Source organism: Chiloscyllium plagiosum, unplaced genomic scaffold (assembly GCF_037043375.1).
Source record: "Chiloscyllium plagiosum isolate Xiang-an unplaced genomic scaffold, Cpla_swu_hap1 HiC_scaffold_22, whole genome shotgun sequence".
Classification (NCBI taxonomy): Eukaryota; Metazoa; Chordata; class Chondrichthyes; order Orectolobiformes; family Hemiscylliidae; genus Chiloscyllium; species Chiloscyllium plagiosum.
This window is the reverse complement of record NW_028270160.1, coordinates 29,195,624-29,217,932: the sequence shown is the minus strand read 5'-3', so window position 1 is coordinate 29,217,932 and position 22,309 is coordinate 29,195,624. Positions and strand designations below refer to the sequence as shown.

The 22,309-nt window shown below is 38.1% G+C and overlaps 1 protein-coding gene across 2 annotated transcripts in view; it reads left to right on the top strand.

The window, feature by feature from the left end:
• Positions 1–6,846: 6,846 nt before the first annotated feature.
• Positions 6,847–22,309, top strand: part of LOC122561180 (fibroblast growth factor receptor 2-like) — a 92,051-nt gene continuing 76,588 nt past the window's right edge. For both annotated transcript variants that reach the window (XM_087998901.1, XM_087998900.1), the window contains exons 1-2: positions 6,847–7,256; positions 9,716–9,951. In XM_087998901.1, coding sequence (XP_087855027.1) covers positions 9,786–9,951 — 166 coding nt within the window. In that variant the 5' untranslated portion in view covers positions 6,847–7,256; positions 9,716–9,785. The remainder of the gene's footprint in view (positions 7,257–9,715; positions 9,952–22,309) is intronic.

The following is a 22,309-nucleotide window of genomic DNA, read 5'->3' as shown; positions in this document are numbered from 1 at the left end:
GTAGTAGAGAGCAAAGAAGGTTACTTCAGAGTACAAAAGGTTCTTGATCAGATGGGGAAATGGGCTGAGAAGTAGTAGATGTGGTTTAATTCAGATAAATGTGAGTAGCTGCATTTTGGAAATACAGATCTTAGCAGGACTTATATACTTAATTGTAAGGTCCTCAGGAGTGTTGCTGAACAAAGAGACCTTGGATTGCAGGTTCATAGTTCCTTGAAAATAGAGTCACAGGTAGATAGGATAGTGAAGAAGGCATTTGGTATGCTTTCTTTTATTGGCAGAGCATTGAGTGTAGGAGTTGGGAGGTCATATAGTGGCTGTACAGGACATTGCTTAGGCTACTTTTGGAATATTGCATGCAATTCTGGTCTCCTTCCTATTGGAATGATGTTGTGAAACATGAGAGGGTTCAGAAGAGATATATAAGGATGTTGCCAGGGTTGGAGGATTTGAGCTACAGCGAGAGGCTGAATAGGCTGGGGCTTTTTTTTTCCCTGGAGCGTCGGAGGCTGAGGGGTGACCTTATAGTGGTTTATAAAATCATGAGGGGCATGGATAGGATAAGTAGACAAGGTTGTTTCCCTGGGGTGGGGGAGTCCAGAACTAGAGGGCATAGGTTTAGGGTGAGAGGGGAAAGATATAAAGGGGACCTAAGGAGCAAGTTGTCATGCAAAATGTGGTGCGTGTATGGAATGAGCTGCCAGAGGAAGTGGTGGAGGCTAATACAATTACAGCATTTAAAAGGTATCTGGATGGGTATATGAATAGGAAGGGTTTAGAAGGATATGAGCCAAGTGCTAGCAAATGGGACTAGATTAGGTTAGGATATCTGGTCAGCGTGGATGAATTGGACTGAAGGGTCTGTTTCTGTGCTGTACATGTCTATGACTGTATGTCTTATGGTGTTATGGATGTGGTGTTCACATGTGGAGATATTGGCAACATCACGTGTGCTTACACTGGTTAGACTGGTAAATTCAAATCCAGCAAGTTGCTGAGAATGTCATTGTGTTTGGAGATTAGTTAAAGAGTCTTCTGAGTTCATGAAATTCAGTAGTTTTTGGGGAGTGTTAGAATTGTACAGCATGGACTTTGGCCCAACTTTCTCATTCCTGAAGAAGTACTTATGCCCAAATTGTCGATTCTCCTGCTCCTTGGATGCTGCCTGACCTGCTGTGCTTTTCCAGCAACACATGTTTCAGCTCTGATCTCCAGCATCTGCAGTCCTCACTTTCTCCAACACATCCATGCCGACCAGATATCCTAAATAAGTGATATTCATTCTGAGTTCTGAGGAAGGGTCACTGGACCCGCAACGGTAACTCTGATTTCTCTTTACAAATGTTGCTAGACATGCTGAGCTTTTCCAATAACTTCTGTTTTTGATCCTAAATAAATCTAGTCCCATTTGCCAGTATTTGGCCATATCCCTCTAAACTCTTCGTATTCATATACCCATCTAGATGCCTTTTAAATAATGCAATTATACTAGTCTACATCACCACCTCTGGCAGTTCATTCCATACACGCACCACCTTCTGTGTGAAAAAGTTGCCCCTTGGCTCCCTTTGACATCTTTCCCGTCTCACTTTAAACCTATGCCCTCTAGTTTTGGACTCCCCTCCCCTGGGGAAAAGACCTTGATTATCCTTCTCCATGCCCCTCATTATTTTATAAATGTCTATCAGGTGACCCCTCAGTTCCCAACGCTCCATGGAGAATAGCCCCAGCCTGTTCAGCCCCTCCCTATAGCTCAAACCCTCTAAACTTGGCATCATCCTTGTAAATCTATTCTGCACTATATCAAGTTTAACAACATCTTTTCTATAGCAGGGAGACCAGAATTGAACATACTATTCCAAAACTGGCCTAATGAATGTCCTGTACAGTTGCAACATGACCTCCCAATACCTATACGCCATGTACTGACCAATGAAGGCAAGTGTACCAAACGCCACCTTCACTTTACATTCCTTTCTTCTTTGGATTAGCGTTACCGGCAACTTGGCTGATGGACAAGGTACATTATTAAAGGGGAGCATGGAAAAGCCTTTCTTGGTTCAGTTTTGTACCCAAGTGGGGGATATTCTTGTGGGCAGAAACCTTTACCCAAATCCAGTATAGTAAGTGTATTGAGAAACGCGTATCAGCTGAGCTTTTGTTTTTGAATGTTTCATAGTACAGTATTTTTTGATTTCAAAATGGCTGCCAATGTCTATTTAAAAATAAGACTCGAGAGTTCCCTTCACAAGGTGAATTGTTTGTTAGTTTTTGATTTTCAAAAGCATGTGAATCTAGTTACCTTCAAATCTTTTCTGATGCAGATTTGCTCAAAGTTCTAAATAATATAAATCTCTGCTGAAAATGTGTTGCTGGAAAAGCGCAGCAGGTCAGGCAGCATCCAAGGAGCAAGAGAATCGACGTTTCGGGCATGAGCCCTTCTTCAGGAATCCTTTTCCAGCAACACATATTCAGCTCTGATCTCCAGCATCTGCAGTCCTCACTTTCTTCCTATATAAATCTCTGCTCAATTTAAACAAATATGGTTTGACAGGTAATAATCTAAAGGAAAAAGGAGAGAAGAGTTATGGTTACCAGAAACAGTATCAATAAACTGCATCCTTAAACAGAATAGCAGGTTGGGATTGGTAGTGTGATTGATCCCATTTCAGAAACGCTCCCCTCTGTACATAAGTTGATTCAAAAATGCAATTGGATTTGAGTTACCTGTCTTTTAAAGTCTCATTTAGTCCATCAGAAACTTTATATTCCTAAACCAAGTTTTTCACTCCTGTCAGCATGAATGATCCTTAATCTCTTTCAAAGTAATTCAGATCATTAGAAGAATAACAAATCCTGGTGCCTGTTTGTAAAATCAAACAGACCTTTACAGCTGGTTTTGTCACTTAACTCAGTTGTATGAATTGAAGCTTTGTAATGAACTCACAGGGCAACTTCGACATATTTACAGTGTAATGTGGTTGGGCCGAATTGCCTGTTTGTGAAATATATTGTCTCTTTGGTGGTACAGTAAAAAAAACACAACAATCGTGTGCATTGTTCCCAATTCTGCTAAGTACAGAAGAATTTATGGAATTGGATAATAATGTAAGCATGCAGCTGTCTCTTTATCATGTGTAAATTAGGCGCCTTTTGAGGTGTGGTGACTTTAAAATAAGGATTACTGGTGGATAATGAGATAAGATAACTCCGCCTTCAGATATCTACCACAGAGGGAGCTATCTGTGCTTAATATGTAAGGGTAGAGTCAAACATTTTTGTGGTTTCAGTCATACTTCTGTAGGTGTTTATAGAATTGTTTCAAAGCTGTACAGGAGGGGGAGCAAATGATTCCATTGCAGTTGGGATGTCAGTCAAACAGATGGGCAAGTTTCGAGAGCGAGAGTTAAATCAAGTGGAACAACCACTGGACAGCCAGTTACGAACCAGCAATACATTGCGGACAGCTCCAGTGCAGTAATTTCTGGTTTGTGATTTTTTAAAACATTATATGTGATGTTTGTTTTCTTTGTAAATGAGTGGAATTGCAAAATGCTGCAATTTTTTTCATTATTTTGCTTTACTCTGTAAAATGTTTTATACTGAATTTTCACAGTCTAGAGAATTATTCAATATTCTACTGTTAGGGAACAATGGTTACTGGAAATTATCATTAGAAATTCAGGCAAACAATCGCATTCTACTATAGCAGAACAAGGAACTCGGTGCAGCCTTTGCCTGAAATTGCACTAAACCATTGCCTTGAGCAAAGAGTGCCCAAATGCAGGTGGAGTAACATCAGAAAATTATACTGAGCATTTTTCAGGCAACAGGCAAGACCATGATTGGGCACAACTGTAGGGCTTAACATTTTTGTACTTCCAGGTGCCAAGAGCAATCTGGCAGATCTGTCTAATTTTGCAGTGCTGCAAACTATGGATTTCTGAATTCTAATCAAACAAAAGTAGAAGCAACCTCTAATGGCAGAATTGAGTACAGCAACAGAACAATTTACATTTTCCATTGGTTTCTAATTGTTTAAAATGCCAAGTTCATCAAACATGGATACAGAAATAATGTAACTGCCAATCATCAAGTCAGTACATTGAATTTGTTAAGCCTGAGTGCATGTATCTGCATTCGCTGATCACGATTCCCATACAAGCTCATGATCTTATTGTTACTCTGCAAAAAAAGTAGTGAGAAAAAACCACCTACTTTCTAGCAGAGATGGAAGGAAGAAAAACAGTTCAACCTAATCTATTCGTCTTTATCACTCCGTATCAGTTTGAACAGAGCTCATCCCTGAATCCAACCATTTGAGGTAGATAATGTATGACATACTTGCTGCACTTTATTAAAAATAACTAATGTTTACTGTTTGAGATTGGAATGTGCTGTCCTGATAAACCTGTGGCTTGCATCCCGTAATTTACTTCTCTATTTATAAACACTATCACTACTAACTTGTGTAATCAGTTTATTATGACAGTAATGGAGAATTTCAGTAACTCTTAGAACTGTTACAAATATGTATAGTTTCTGATTGCTTTTGGACTCCGGTATCTCCAAAGGACTTTTGAGACTAAAGGCTCCCTTTGAAACAGTTCCAAACCTGCATCATACTCAATACAAGCGAACAATGTTTAGAAATAGTTTACATTTTAAAAGCTCCTCCCTTTTTTGTTTTGCCTCGCTCCCATACTGTCAAAGTGTACTTTGAAGTAATTAATAGCAGTTTGAAAGACACAGTATTTATTCTGTGTGAGAACAGGCTCTGTTCAGACGTTCTGGCACCATTGTCTGAATAAGTATTCTAAAGTAGCTTGTCTATTTGGATAAAGTAGTGGCAGATTCTGCTGTTCTAAGCTTGCAGCTGAGACTAAAATGAGCATTCTCCTCTCAGAAGACTTCAGCATAAGGTACTATGTAATACCATTATGCTTCTTAAGGAACTTCCTAACCTGAATTTTTGATTCATGTTACCATAAATTTGTTTATGATTGTATTAGAAATGCATTTGAAATTAATTTGAAAATGAATATTTTTTGCTTTTCATACTTTTAACATTTTAATGTTAATTTCTTTGTAAAATGATGCAGGACAGTCCCAAACCAGTACTTAATGTACATTGAGAAAAATGACAGTCTTTTGATGTTGGAGACTGATTGATTTCCATATCTCTGGATCATAGAAGGCCAAATAAACAGCTGTTATTTGTGTTCATGATCAGTACTGAGTTAGTTTTACCATTATTTGGTAATGTTCACCTGTTGAAGCTTGGTAAAGATAGAATTGGGTTCAACTGTGATGCATCTGATGGTTCAATAGTCTGCCTGCGCTCAACGTTGACTCTCATGGTAAAACAGTTACACTTTGGACAAAGTAATAGATCAAGAGGTAGGCATTCACTTTGAAGCATGATCCAAATTTTTCATTGGAGGAAGTGACAAAATCGGAGGGTAAAATTTTCTGGTTGTTTCTTGGTAAATGTGACAGTGGCCGTGTATCCAACTTGATAAAGGGCATTTGTAAATGTAATTCTAACTGGAGATGAAAGATTAATTGAGTTCTGTTGCCTAGAGATGAATAACTAATATAACGTGGTTCTTGTATTGAGACAAAACTTAATCTTTCCTTGCAATTGGTAGTGCATTCCAATTAAGTGTTAAAGTGCTAGCCTACCCTATCAGAGTTTTTCTGCACTTTATTATCGGAGAGCTTTGTTCAACTTATTCCCTGTCCTGAATTTCTCAGCTGCTTATTGATGTTTCAGTATAAAATTCAGAATGGCAGTTTTTTTAAAAAAAAAGGAAGTCCCTGAGGTCTTTCAAGAGTTTGATATATTGTTGGAAGTAGACAAAATAAAATGGACCCCTCTCTTTTTTTAAAGGGGGTGCAGATACTTTGAATGGGGTCCTTGTCAATCCCAGCTCTTGTTTAAGACTTGAGGCTATTGTTGTCTTTGCTGGCTGAAGGCTGATGGCTTTACTGTCCTTGGTTCCAAGTCTGTTGAGCAGTGTCTATTTGTCCATTCACACTCCACTGGGGGGGGCTCAATAATAGGCTTATTAGGTTTACCATTCGCATTCAATGGGACCTTGAAGGAGGTCGAAAGCAGCCAATCACTTTACAAACTCTGTGAATAGATTATGGTTCTATTCAAAAACATAACTGGCGTGAAGGATCCCTCAAGCTTGCTGTGATAAGCTTTTCCCTCAAAATATCCCATAATGGAATTGTTTACTATGATTATTGTTTTTATATTCTTTGTTGCAAACACTCCTTTTTATTTTTCCACTTGTGTAATTGCTATCCTTTTAAGAAAAGCAAGGCATTACTTTATTGGTAAGTCATTTAGCCAAATGAACTGCTGTTGATTGATTGCTGTTCTTTCAGCCTAAAGGAGTATACTCCCTGAATTGCTGTTAAAGGAGAAAAAAATGCCGTCTATCTTGTCGTGGTGTAATCAAAATGCTGCTTTCCAAAGTACGAATAGGTAGATGTTAGTGAATGTGCCAGGGTCCCATTTCTTGTGTCTGCATTCATTCTGAATGCAACAGCTACTAATCTTGGAAATGTTTGCTCATGTTGTAGGGAGTAAACTTGAGTTGGGGGTAATGCCAACAAACTACGCCAAATTCTACATGCTGTGAACCAGAGGAGTTACAGCCTGGCCCGCAGAGTTAAACATTACTGAAAGCTGATTTGATTGGCAGAATCCGTTCGCTATGTTTGTTTGATGGAGCTCCGTTCAGGAACAGGTTCAGATTACAAAAAAGGGGAGTGACCAAAGAGGGGAGAGAGGGGGGAAGAAAAGATTTACAGGCATCACAAGGCTTTTGAGTTTGCAGCGAACTTGTGAATGAAGTGTATCCAGCAGAACCAGGGCTGCAGTGTCTGCTTTTATCCTGTAACGTTGGCGTCTTTGTTTTCTCACAGACACACCAGCAAGACGATTTTAATCGCTTGTGATTTAAATTCCTCTTTAATAAGGAAAGAAGTTGCTTAGAGAAATGGACACTCTTTGAAAATGCGAGAGCCGCATGTTGGATGTGTGTTTTTGGGTCATGTTTTCACTGATCCCAAATAATCGAGTTTTCCTCAGAAACTTATGGCAGTTGGATCTAAGTAGTCCAGGCACAGCTTTGTTTCTAGAGGACTACCCAAGGGACCCCGCATTCCTTACTTTAATTCATCTTGTGCGCTCGCCTGCTGCGGGGAGCGTGGGTCATATTCTTGCTGTGGTAGTGAAGGTAATTCTACCAAGTAGTGTTGGATTCCAGACAATTATTGTATGCCAAAAAGTTGCACTTGAATGTAATCTGTTAAAATCAAAAAAATCTTATTTCATGTTTTATTTGAATGCTACATTTTAGTGGCCGTCAGGGACAGAAAAAGGCAAACGAGCTCAGGCTGAAAAATAATGAAATGTCTGTGTGTGTGTGTGTGTGTGATAGTTTATTTGAAGTTAAATTACATTAGTCACTGTAGAACAAGTGCTCACTTGCTTACTATGCGTGGAGAGACTTTTTTTTATTTGGCTTGCAGGAATGCAGTACTTGTCTCAATTTAGCCGCCTTTCCCATGTTTAGAATGAATTGGGCAGGTATGTGATGAGGTGAAAATGGCTTGAAAAACGGGTGGCATTGAGGCCATCAATCAGATTAGTTTGACAGCTCCTCCCCAGTGTAGTCTGTGGAGGGAGACAAAGTTCCCTTTCAAAAAAAACTGTAGCTTTCACTTTGTGAGGAACTCCGTGAAGGATTGCTGTGTGTATTACTGCAAGGAGCCAATATGTGAATACTCAGGAGAAAAATGCTGTGATCAACTCGAGGTATTTCTTAAGACCAGTATATCACTTTTCTAAACATAATTTTCTTTTTACTTCTCATAATATGATATGTCTTTGAGATTGTTTCGTATATTTCTGTTTTCAAGTAAGGAAAACCTTCAATTTTTATACCACTGAGCTGGTCCAGTATTGTTTAACAGCATGCTTTGATGTCATTTTCAATGGAAGGACTATAAATTGTTACTTATAAGAGGAGGAAAGAATTTGCAGTTTGCTACAATCCAAAGTCTTCTGGCAATGCAATGGGGTGAAAAGGTAGACCAGTGTGGAATGAATTCGAGGTTGTAGAAAGAGACCAACTGACAGCCTGTCAACCTGTATATTTTGCAGAAAATACTGTTGGGCTAAAAACGGAATAAAATGTTTACCACTATTATCGATTGAATTATATCTATTACAAGGAGTTACAATTTTAATGGTGTGAAGATGTTCTGTAACTGTAAATCATCTTAATTTTGCACTGAGTGCATTAAAAGTTAGATGAATATTTAAGAAAACATTTTCAAAAAATGTTAACAAAATTTGTTATGGAAAGAAATTGTTTCTTTTTTCATGTTAAGGTTGTGATCCATTGGAAATCTATGTTCTGTCTAAGATTTAAGTATCAAGTGTTATGGTCAGATGTTATTTTAATTAGTATATTGTTCTGGAATTTTGGATTGTCTGCTCAGTATAGTAGGTAAAAACAATGACTGCAGATGCTGGAAAACCAGATTTTGGATTAGTGGTGCTGGAAGAGCACAGCAGTTCAGGCAGCATCCGAGCAGCAGCAGAATCGACGTTTCGGGCAAAAGCCCTTCATCAGGATAGTTGTCAATATGCAAGTTAAATGTGTTTGAGGATCTAAAGTCCGCTGAACTGAAAGATCATTTTGAATTAGAAGTAACTTAATCAGTGATCACCATTGGAACTTCATAGAGTTGTGCAGTATGAACAAATTTAATTTTCATTAATTTCAGCTATTACTGGTAGGTCACTTTAGAGAAAAGCCAGAACTGGAATTAGATTTCATTCAAACTCTTCAATCAAACAAAGGTAATATAATTTGTCATTGAAAGGGTTAAATGGAGTTTAAGTGAACCTTTTTTATGATCAAGATTGGAGCCAGATATCACTGTCGGAGACGTTTATTCTCAAACATTGATTTTATTTTCATCAGTTGTTTTTCCAATTATGTAAGGCTGCTGTGTTGATGTATTTTGACCCATGTGTTGACTCAGGTCAGAATGTGTATTCCTCAGGTTGTGCAGCTTTGTTTGCTGTCGCAATCTCACTTGCCTTGTGCTTGTGCTGGAGGACAGTTCTTTGCATTGGGTGAAACTGGGTCCCTTTGCATTTGCATCTTTGATACCATCTGGAAAAAACATGAGTATGTATGCATTCATTTTACAAGTATAATCGCCAGGAAGGTTTTTTCTTGCATTTTTTAGTACAGCAGTTCTAACCTCACTTTCTAATAAAATATTAAAAATCCTAATTGCAGAAAGAGTGCAAGAGCGAAATTGAATGAAGACAACTTCAGTACTAATTATGAATTCTTTTCACTCTTTAATCTTCTTGATACATTTCATCGTAATATATGACATGAATGCTCAGCTTTCTAAGTTTGATACAATAGGAAAATGAAAAACTAAAGGTCACCCAAGTTATACAGGGCTAGTGAAGTAACCTTTTTGAAAGTAGATCCTTTAGTAAGTTCCTTGTCTGAAAATTTTAACCAATGGTTTTTCTATCACGAGCAGTTGCTGTCACAGTTTAAAACTAACATGGTTTTCAGTTTTGGAACTGCAGATATTCCCCTTTGAATTGAAATAAGCTTCCACAATCATTCCCCTGACAGGCTAATTCTTCTTTCTGCAGCTTTTCAAGTGAGGAGCCACACAGTTAAGAAGAGGACATTGGTCTTTCATGCCTATACACAAGAATTCAGATGGGATTAAAGTCCAAATGGAGTTCCAGCAGCGGTCTAAGGATCTTCACTAAAAGGATGCCTAGTTGTTGTTACTTAGTCTGCTGGGCCATGTTAACCATGGCAGCACTAGCTGTAGCAAGGCCACAGTTTAAGTCTGCTGATAATGGTGCATCAGAAACTGAAGGTAAGTTAAATTGCATTGATTATACCTCAAATAGAAGTTATTGCACCAAAGAAAACCTTTAATGTAATTTACCATTTTACTTTTCTAATCTTGTATATTTTGTGTTTAACTGGCCTCCAATAATTAAATTCTGTATCTTGCTTCCTTTATGTTGGGATAAGTGGAAAATTATTTTACTAGAATAGGCTTTTGAGCTTGATGTTTTGCATTTAATTAATGTACATTTGCTGACATATTGGTTTATTTTTGTAAAGTCCATGTCTTCAAAGTTTCTCCTATTTTGAAGTTACGTTTTGTTTCTTGTAAGACTTTCTCATTTCTCCACAAAAGAAGTCACAAGCAAGTATTTAAATACTTAAAATGGAGATAGAATGGGATTTAAGTGCAGTGCATTTAATTGTGATTTCGAAGTAGCTTTTTCTGAGTGACTTCCAGTGATTGAGAAATCACCCTGATATAGCATCTACTAGGTTACTTGAATTGCTGATTATAGAGATTCCATGTGGCCATTCTAGGAAGTCAGTGGTAGATGCTGTTGCATTAGAAATGTCAAAGGTGGATTTTAGTGTGATAACAGCAGCACTTTTAAAAAAGAAATGAAGGTATGTCAGGGATTCTGTCAGTACTCTTATTTTTATTCCACTGATGATCTTGGTAGGTTTGTAACTCATTACCATTGCCAATTTCTGATTGTAACCAAGGATGCAGGTATGAATGGAGCTTAACATTACTCCATTGTTTACTTAAATTAGGTTTTCTTAACTGATGGTTAGATAAATGAATGAAGGCTAATGTCTCTGGTTCTGTCGACAGTCAAGGAAAATTGCAGTCAGTATTTTCACTTGGAGGTAATCTGAGAATATAGACAGAGCAGTTAGGTTCTCATCACCATTTAATGAGACCTATATTATTTTCCTCTTGTTGGTGACTCGAGCATTTTTGGGAAATTGTTTAGTGATAATCTTATGCTGATCTCAGCTGGTCAACTGCACCAGTCATTTGGGTTTACATAAGCAAGAATACAAGAGTAGAAGTTAGTTTATTGCAGAGTAGGATTTCCAGTTTGAGTTTTTCAGTTAACTGTGGTACTTGGGGGTAACAGCAGTTCTATAAATTACTTTTTTGAGAAATGAGGCATTGCTAAAGTGCCTGTTTTTATTTTGCATATGTTTCAGCAGTACATTGTTAATTGTGAAATATTGAAAGCCGAGTGCTTGAAAGCTTATGTAAATGCAGTGCTAGTTCTGCTGTTTGGTGAGATAAAGGAAAGGAATGCTATTGAGAAGTATTCATACAGCAAATTAAAAGACCAGGTGAAAACAATGAAAGCTAAAGCTTTAATGGAACTATCAGTTCTGCAGTTTTATTTTTTTCCATTCCCTTCCTTTAGGGAAATGCCTGGCCTCCACTTGGCAACTGCCCAAGTTAAAGTATTTGAAATCACAAATTTACTGTGGGGAACTCTGGGTGCAGACCCTCATCTTATGACTGAATGGTATAGCCTGCTGGCACATTCCTGAAAGTGGCCCCACAGTAAGACGCTATTTGGGATTGCAGCCCTAAAGTGAAGCATGGACCTTTATAGCCATCCTGTTTAGCCCATATGTCATTCTACCTTGCACTTTCAAGATATTCCATATAAAAAAACTGGAGTGTACATGCAAAATTTGCTTACTTGTTGGTGGCTTTTTCTCTTTATCATTTTTAAAGTTGAAGTAAAAATGTTTATTGTGAGGTTCCAACTTTTAGTTTTATCAGAAGAATGCAAATGTACTCTGCCCTAGTCTTCTTAAGCTTTTCATATTCTGATTTAGAAGGCAGTTGACCAGCCTACCTTTGCCTCTGCTTATTTCTGAATAAGTTGCTAGGAAGTTTGAGAAAGTGATCAGACAATGATTTTTCTCTTTTCTCCCGTAACAACATTTGCATAATGCTTCACTCTGAAAAGCTGTTCATGCTGGAGATCAGAAAGGCACTGACATAAGCAATGAATGCTGTGTCCTCCTACTGTCATGGTCTCTTAATTTTTTAATATTTAGCTGTGCAATTCTCAATTGAAATATCAAGGACACAACTTTTGCAATTCGTCACTGCAGTTACAGGCTTGTAGCAATGTAGATTCAGCACTCTAAAATGATAATGACTCTTTCAGAGTCAAACACTAAAACACACCAGTCTATCCAAGCATGTTTAGAATGCAAATATTGGCTTGTACACCACCTTCTAAAAGCTTTTTTAAAAATTTGAGCTTGTATAGCTCCCCATCTTTAGAAGTGTCAAAATATATAGTGAGATATTGCACTTCAGAGGTTTGGATTTGCTTTGCAATCCCTACAGTCTGATTTGCATCAGTTTTGTACATCTGAATTATACAAGTGTTGAATCCAACACAGTTTGAATCAGACTCCTTTGGAGACTTTGTGCCACCCTGCCATTAAAATAGGTGTTGAGCTCAAGTATAACTGTCCTACTTTAACCTCCCTTTCCATTTCCATTAAACTGAGCCTGGAGCACAGAAGCAGCTCTTTGGAGAAATGAAATGAAAAACTAGAGATGGCTGGTCTTTCAGGAGTTTTTTTAAACTCTTTTATGCCCATTTAGCTTGTGCTTCAGTGCAGGGGGATTGAAATAGGCACCTGGCTGACGAGCATTCAGCCCCTGCAGGTTTTTCCAAGCTAAGGGCAGAGCTTTAGCAAAATACTTGTTTGGATTGTGAAACAGGAAAAAATCAATAAAATTTGAAAGCTTTTTTGGGTGTTGTATAGCTTTTTGTAATCATGAATTAAAAGAAAGACTGATTGCTTCTTCAAAACTGCTCAGAAAATCTGAAAGTTAATAAAATTAAGACCTGTAAAATATTAATTTCACAATTCAGGAGAGCTCAGGCAAAACAAATGTCCTATGTATCTTAGTTTGTCAAACTTAGCTTTTCATCCATTTGAAGACAAACTTAAACCTTTTTCTGAAACTTTGTGTACAGTGAGAATACACTCTAATGGTTTTTGAGAAGATTTGTAGCTCAGGTTCATAAGCTTGTAAGTTAGATGGAAGATTTGTTTTCAGACGTTTCGTCACCATACTAGGCTACATTATCAGTGAGAGTCTCTGGCGAAGCAGAGGTGGTATGTCCTGCCTCTCTATTTATAGGTCTTGGTTTCTTAAGGTGGGTGATGTCATTTCTGGTTTGTTTTTTTCAAGGGAAGGTCGATAGGATCTAAGTTGATGTGTTTATTGATGGAATTCTGGTTAGAATGCCATGCCTGTAAGAATTCTCATGCATGTCTTTGTTTCCCCTGTCCAAGAATGTGTGTGTTGTCCCAGTCAAAGTGGTGTCCTTCTTTGTCTGTATGTATGGAAACTAGTGATAGTGGGTCGTGTCTTTTGGTGGCTAGTTGGTGTTAGTGAATCCTGGTGGCAAGTTTCCTGCTTGTTTGTCCGGGATCCTTTCGTTTCATTAGCTGCTGTTTATGTTGGTAGATTTGTGGGCTACCATGATGCCAAGGGGTCTGAGGAGTCTGGAAGTCATTTCTGATATGTCTTTGACGTAAGGTAACGTGACTATAGTTTTTGGTTGCGTTGTGATGCTTGTTTGGGTTTGTTTCTGAGGAATTGGCAGATTGTGTTTAGCTTATTGCACTATATTACAAATATTCAGCATTTTCTAAACAAAATGGATATTATTGAACGGGGCAGTGTCTGCTTGGCAAAGAGTTAGTTGATTCAACCTGCATCTAATTAACAAGGTCACCAGATATGTAAATGTTGCTGGCAGTTTCAAATTGTTTTTAGCATTAAGCAAGTTAAAACCAAGTCAGTGTTTTTTTTTTCCCAGCATTGTTGTGTTCAACATTGCTCCCAAATAGGGGATTATTGTACGTTATTTATAATCTAAGTGGATACTGACGTGGCTTCTAAAAATGCCAAGTAGCCTGTTTAAAACTTGAAACCTAGTGGGTAAAAGCTTCTCTGGACTTGTTTTTGGCAGCTGTGAATTTGATGGTGTCAGATCAGTGATGTATAAAAGAAGAGCAGCCATGTGGATTTTGCCATTTGCCAGTTTGAGCATGGAAGCAAAGCCTCACAGTGTAAATACAGTGTTTGTTCTGTGGTCTGACAACAGATTCCAGCCTGATAAAGGGATTTGGGCATAAAGCAAATGTAAACTAATATTTACATTAAACAGGTAAGGGATTGGGCTCCTGGTGTAGAGATGTGGAAGATTACATACCTCACAATCAGATTATTGTAGTTCCAAATTCCAGGGCTGCCCATCAAGCACTCCAGTGTTTTGTTTCCATTAAGCAGTTGTCTTGGCTGAGTGATTGGATGTCGTCTCCTATGGGGAAGGAGGTTTCTTCATTTATATGAGAAGAGGGACTTTATATTTGTCACACAAACTTTCAGCAGTGTAAATCCAGTAGCCCTATCAAAGCATTATTGGCAGGTATTGTGGAGCTAATTTTGGGGTAAATGGTTCATGTCGAACTTGTGAAGGTTTGAAATGTGTGGTGAATTGAAAAGAAAGCTTTTCACATTATATACTGTGTCACAACCTAATGTAAAACTCTAATCACTTCGTAAAGATGAAAACAATATCATCAAAACAGATAGTTAATTTATCAATTAGTCCTATATTCAAATAAACTAAAAAGTTTTCTTTTTTTTAAGAAAGTAAGGATACAAGCCATTATTAATCATGTCAAGATTTTACAGAAAAGGCACTAGCAATAAATTCTCAAAAGCTACAGAATGAATTAATCAAACTTAAAGAGGAAACAAGAGTGCCTGGGTTACTGCAGTGTCTTTAAACAATAAATGCATTGTATAAAATGTATCATTTTAAATAGTTCTGTTCTGGTTTAGAGATGATATGTGATCATGTTAGTTGTTGCTTACTCAAATAGCGGTTGCTTACTCTGCTACATGTTAAATTGTTAAAAATCAGCCTTTTCAGATTCTGTCGTTTTGAGGATGGCATGTTAAGTAGTTATTTGTTTGAATAGCTTTCTGTGCTGCAGATACTGTATGTTACATATCAAAGCAAAATTTTACATTTGCTAGGAATCAAAAATATAAACAAAAAGCAGGAATTGCTCAGCAGGTCAGGCAGCAGGTGTGATGGGAGGAATGGAGTTAACATTTCTAGTTGACTTTTCATCTGGAGAAGATGGCAATGGGTTTTTATCCTACAGAGGCATGGGAAGTGGATCTTGCCAGCAATGTTGGGACATTTGGAAGCACAAATGAATGGGTAAGGGGTTGGTCTCTGATAGCCATTTCCTTGTCCTCGCCTTTGACCCCCCTGAACCCCCTTTCCTCAGGTGTCCTCCCCTACAAACACCCCACGACAGGAAGATAAAAATTGGAACTGAGGAATAAGCCTCAACTAATACACATCAGGACTCAGAAACTGCTGATCTCAGATCATCAGCTTCTGGTGACTTCACTCATGTTGAAGCTGTGACAGGATGAGATACTCAACTTTGCTCACATATCAGCTGTTCATGAGTTGATTAACAGATGATCAGGAAAGTTATCTTACCATAGGGTAACATGATAATATACTCGCCCCACACTTCGAGTCAAGCATTGAAAATTCATAGCCAAATCCTTGCATCTGATGAAGGGCTTATGCCCAAAATATCGATTCTCCTGCTTCTCAGATGCTGCCTGATCTGCTGTGCTTTTGTAGCACCACACTCTCAAATCTGTTAGGAAAAGGCAGGTTATGATTTTTTAGGATGGACTCACTGATATGTATAGAATTCTTAAGAGTGCCTGAAAGAGGCTGTTCTCCCTCAGTGACTGGAGAACTTCGAATTTTGGATCATAGTCTAAGAATAAGGAGTCAGCCATTTAGAAATGATGAGAAATACTTTAGTTCAGAAAGGTGTGAAACCTTGGAATGCTAAACCCCAGAATACTCTGTAAATGCTCAGTTGTTGATTATACAAAGACCAATGGGTATGAAATGATTCAAGATAGAGTGGGAATATGGACTTGGTGAAGATCAGCCAAGATCTTATTGAATGGATCTAATCGGGATAGGTTTATGTCATTGAACCGAATTCCCCAATCAATTCCCCATTCCTTTCTAATTACTTGTGTTCCAAATTGATACTGGGTAGCAATTTGGAACACAAGTAATGCCTGAACATTTTCTTTGTCTATGTTACTCCAGATAAAAAGAGACAATTAAAGTGAGATACTTGACTGCATGCATGTTTAGATCTATATGGCTATACACCTAATGGCAGAAAGAAACAAAAACATTAGTATTATCTTTCTTACCCACAGGATATTCCAAAGCAATTGACAATATATGAATTATTTTTGGAGCATGTTTTGTAGGTACATGCAGCATCCAGTGTATGCCGGACAAGCATCAATGAGATGAGTAGCGTTTGCCAGTTCTTGTTGGTATTGATCAATGGTTAAATAGTTAATTTGGCTGTTTTTAAGTAATGCTGTAGTTACCATCCAGTCATGAACTCCACTTCAGGGATTTGTGCTTTGTATACCCACCCAGTTGAAGGATGCATTTCATCTGTTTCTCTTATAGAATCAGACTGAAAACTGGAGACCAAATGGGGTTAGCAAAACTGCTTCACAAACCTCTGCTGTGAAGATTTGATTATCTCTGTTAGAAACTGTCAAAGAAGATGCTTTAATTGTTTGTTTTCTTTACCTCTATGCAACCAATGTGGGGCATGCAGCTTTAAACATATAGCATGACTGAAACTACTGCAGATTCTGGAGATCTGAAATGAAAACAGAAAGTAGTGGAGAAACTCAATAGGTCAGGCAGTATCCGTGGAGAGAGAAACAATAGCCTGATAGTGCAAAATGTAAACATTACGAAAGTCAAAGCTAAGTCTAAGTCAAAGCTTTTCTTCTTGCACTCATCAGGACCAGAACTAGCCTGTTTTATTACATCCTAGTCCTGAGGTCTGTGCACAACGGCAGTTTCTGTAAGTGTTGGCACACTGTTTAGCATGTGTAGAATCTCCCAGTGGCAGTGCAGCTCAGAGGGAATACAATATTGGCCAGGTCTGCTGAATATCCCGAGCACTTCCCATTTTTGTAGCATAATATTGACCTCACTTTTAACTGTTATTGATCTGGGTCATTATTAGCAGAACCATTCCTGTGTGCCTTCAGAGCAAACAATGCCCTCAGCTGTGGAGAGTGAAGTATTCTTTCACTCCTGCAAAGGGTTGTTTTTTTCATGGGGCCAGCACAACCTCTAAAAGATGACTCCTTTGCGTTATTTGATTCCCTGAATGATCCTCATTTACTGGGATATTGAAGAATTAATTTTTGTAAAGCCATAGCATCTCCTATCTGTGGATGTTGAGTCACACGACTGGTCAATCACTAGACCTCACTGACCTGGCAGTATCATATTAGAAACACTGGCCACAGTTGTTAGGAGTACAAATGTGATTTACAGTTCTTTATTTATTTGTGGTTTGGTCATTTTTCAGTTTCTTTTGGGCAGTTTAAAGATAAATTAGTGGAATGTCATCTTTCATTGTGCAGTGGTGTAGACAGTTGGAACAAAGAATTAATGTCTGCTCTGCTTTCCAAATGTTCTACCAAAGCTTGTCAACATTAGCATCCCTTTCTTTAAAAAAAACAATTGCAATGACTTGCATATCTCTTTGTTCTACTTTCCTGTTTTTGTTTAAACAATTGCTGGTTCCACAAAAGAATTGAGCTGGTGGAGTTGTTGAGACTGGCAGTACAAGGGACTGTATAAAAATGCATTCAACTGTCTGTGTGTGTGTCCCTGTTCCTCACGCCATCATTCACAGTAACTACCTAAGATCATTCCATTCAATATTGCTAACATTCATAATTTTAAAAATATTACAAGAAAAGCAAAATCAGACAAACAATTTTTGAGATGAACGATAATGTTTTCATTTTACAAATTTAAACAAATGCTTGTAGCAAGGCCTTGAAACCTTTTAGTATTCAAAGTTTAGATTTTAATGAATTAAGCTTTAGTCCTGTTGGAACACACTCTGAGCCAAGCTCATGTTTTGAATCATCTAAGAAATTGACCTGGTTGAGTGTCTAATGTAGAAGACAGGTGTTCCAAGCTTCCTCAAGTGTATGGTAAAGTCATTGTATAACATGTTAATGTGGGGCTTGTTTTCTCATTTCCTTATTCATATATTTTCCCTGGCAATTTTTGCAAATGGTCTTTACAGATGAAATGTGTAGTGTTTTGAACAGCCAGGTTACCAACTATAATTCTAAAATCAAAGTCAATAAGAAGAGCTATCTTAACATTTTTTTAAATGACATCTGAGATCCAATGGCACACCTTGAGCCAAAAGTAATTAAAGACAATGCTGCATGCAACTCACTAAAAGCAACAGGAAATAAAACAGAATCAAGTTGAACTGGTCAAGGAAAATAGATTACGGAAAGTTGTCTATTTCATAAAAATGCAAATGAAGTTTTATAATTTCCTCAAAGGGCTTCGTAAATGGAAGAATGCACAGGGCATCCCAACTTCTTTTAAGAGTGTTTTGTTTTCCTTCTAGACAAACGGAAAATATAATACCAGAACATTCAGTATAATATAGTATGTTTAAGGTTTACCATAAAAAAATTCTAAATTCAAAACGTACTGTAGGAATTCATATATTCTGTTTTAAACCCTGGCTGTTGTAATCTTTGTGCTCACACTCTTGTAAAGTTTTTAACAATGAAATTATAGAACTAGTAAGGAAAAACAAGTTTTCAAAACACTACTTAACATTATAAAATTACTTTTTCTGTATACAAATGAAGCTGACAGACTAGGAAACCAAATTAGTGGTCTCTAGCAGTCAGTTGTGCCTATCTGATGATTCTCTTTTGTTTTTCATTATTCATTCATGGGATGAAGGCATTGCTGGTGAGGCAGCATTTATTGCCCAGTGGGCATTTAAGAGTCAAAAACATTGCTGTGGATCTGGAGTCACATGTAGGCCAGGTAAGGGACATTAGTGAACCAGATGGATTTTTCCTGACAATCAAATTCCAGGTTTTTCTTGAATTCAAATTCCACCATTTGCCATGGCAAGAAATGGACCCAGGTGCCCAGAACGTTATCTGGATCAACAGTCCAGCGATAGTACCACTCTACCATTGCCTCCCTCTAGGAAAGTCTAACTCAAGTGCCCCATGAGATCCTTCAGCCATTTACTGGAGAGGAGTAGCTGAAGTGGTTTGCTGCCGACACTGTCATTCTTTAATCTTCAAATTTGACTTTTCCCGAGGGGAACAAAAGTAGACCATTCAGCCCCTTGAGCCCACTCAGCTATTCAGTAAGATGATGGCTGATCTGTTTGTTTCAAATTTGAGATTTCCACCTTCATAACCTTTGATCCCCTGCCCTACAAGAATCTGTCCACTTCTGTCTTTAAAACTATTCAATAATCCCACTTCACTGCTTTCTGAGGCAGAGAGTTCCAAACTCTCTCAAGCTCCAGATACAAAATCTCTCTTCATTCTATCCTGAAAGAGTGACCACTACTAGTAGAATAATGGTTCCCTATTTCCGAATTCCTACTCAAGAGGAAACATGCTTTTCTTGACAATCCTACCTATTCAGGATCTTAAGCATTTCAACCAAGATACCCCTTACTCCAGTGGAAGCTTGTTAAACTTGTCCAGCCTATCTTCATAAGACAACCCATTCATTCCAGGCATTTATCTAGAAAACTTCTCTGAACCACCTCCAATGCATTTGAAGGCTTCCTTAAATAAGGAGACCAGATTGACCCTGTGGTTTCACTACTGTCCTGTATTACTGAAGCATAAAATTCTTACTTTTAGATTCAATTTCTCTTATAACAAAAGATAGTATTCCATTAGCCGCCTTGATTGTGTGCTGTACCTGCGTACTAACTTTGTGTCTCATGCTGGATCACCTAAATCCGTCTGCACCTTAGATTTCCGCAGTTGTTCTCTGTTAAAGTAATACTCTGCTTTTTCATTCTTCTTGCCAAAATGAACAACTTCATGTTTTCCCACATTGTTTCGTCTGCCAAATTAGTTTGGGAACATGGTCAGTGTGGACTGATTGGTCTGAAGGATCTGTTTCCATGCTGTATGACTATGTTCATCAAACTCTTCATATCTTTTATTTTCCAGTCTATCTTTGTCATCTGCAAATTTGCCTATCATGCTTTTGCTCCTCTCATGTAAATAATTGATGTAATTTTTAAAATGTTGAGACCTTAGCACAAAATTCTACTTGTTTATCTTCAAGGTTAACCTGCTACACCTACCCTTTACAGTGGTGTTGGGCATCTTGCACCCAAAAAGTTTTTAGACTTGCCCTAAATACCAGTTAATATGGGGAGTCATTACACTGGTCTGTATTCACTGGGCTGTCTGAGGAAGGTCTAAATTACACCTTTCTGACTTGGAATATTGAGCCATTGATTACTCTGTCTGGCTGTGCATAACTCACTAACTTCAACCAAGTATTTAAATATCATGTTCTAGTCTTCACTTTGGAGAATTTTATTCAGAAGCTGTCATTGACATTATATAATATGCTTCTCCTTGGGTGATGTTTAGTCTCTATATATAAATTTCTGTGGTGTTTTTCAAAGTATTGCCTATTTGGCATTTACTTTTATGATGCATGGATTCATAGAAACTCCTACTCTAGTACTGAAATTCCCAGAATTAAATCATAAATGAGTATAGATTGCAGTGATATTTTTGAGCTGATATTTTGGCACTGCCCTCCAACTCATAGCGACAAGAGCAGTTTCGTTAAATGATTCAAAGCTGTCACCGAGGAAATGTTTTTGAGAATTTGGGGTATGCATCATTTCCACAGTGACCAACTCTGAAAATCGGTAGTGGCTCTATTAGTTTTCTGTGATAACCTTAGTGGAATGTTCATAGTGAGGACCTGGTAGTATCAAGTGGCCAGTGCTTTGTACAGAGCAGATCTCTGCTCATCCTTTGTAAGGCATGCGTCATTGGGAGTCAGAATTTTAAGAAGAGGAACCTGCTTGGAGTCCCTTTTACTTGGTTCCATCAGTACCGGACACATCTCTGAGCCTTTATTTCAGTAGAGTTCTTAATTAGTTCTGTATAACCCAGACTGAAGTGACCAAGTTTAGATTAGAGACCATGTAAGGCCCTGAGCAAATTCCAGTCCGCACCCCAATTGTGTCTGCACTTAAAGTTGAAAAGCAAGTAAGTTGCAACATGCTACAACTCATTATAAAGATTATGTCAGATATATCAAGGCATTTTTTAAAAAAATGTTTAGATTTTTGGCCTGCTTTAACAAGAGCTTTGTTTACAGTCTGCTTTTTCAGAATGTTGTAGCATTGTTATTTCATCAAGTGCCTCGCAGCAGTGGGAAAGTTTATTTGCATTAAAAAAAATTAAAATTGTTTTAATTACAATTTTTATCCAAGACAAAATAGGTGTGCACAATAAAAGTATGCTGTAAATCATTGGCAGAGTGCTGTTCGTTCTGGAGTGTCAAAGCACAATGCTGTGAGGTAGAAGAATATTGCTTCCTTTGTACCACCCATCACTGCCCCACCCTCACCATCTCCATTCAATTGATCATGTCAATGTAACAGGAAATAGGCCAATCTAGGATGCAAGAAAGACAACTCCTTACTTTGGCAGTTGGCGACCTGTAGGGATTATTGTGACCCAAACCTTCATTGATTATGTAGTAGGACTAATGGTGAATAAATATATGCCGTCACCATTTTCACATGAAGTGTAATGCCACGATACAGATGAGCTTGTTACAGATGTAACTGAACAAGAACTTCTTAATGTCTTTATTTGTACCTATCATCACTTCAGTTGTTCATTATGCTTGTTGCATTCTAATCATATGCCACCATGTTCCATTCTTGGGCACTTCTTTTTTATTTGAAGGTGCATTACTTCTTTAGGGTTTTTTCTTTAAATGCGGAGATGAATTAACCACCCTCCCCCATTACCTTCGGTAGTAAACTTGCATATTGTGTAGGGCATGACAAAATATGCAAGTCTAGTCAGGCATCTTGCAATGTAGGTAAAAACAATGACTGCACATGCTGGAAACCAGATTCTGGATTAGTGGTGCTGGAAGAGCACAGAGCACAGCAGTTCAGGCAGCATCAGAGGAGCAGTAAAATCGATGCTTCGGGCAAAAGCCCTTCATCAGGAATACAGGCAGAGAGCCTGAAGTGTGGAGAGATAAGTGAGAGGAGGGTGGGGGTGGGAAGAAAGTAGCATAGAGTACAATAGGTGAGTGGGGGAGGGGATGAAGGTGATAGGTCGGGGGGGAGAGGGTGGAGTGGATAGGTGGAAAAGAAGATAGGGA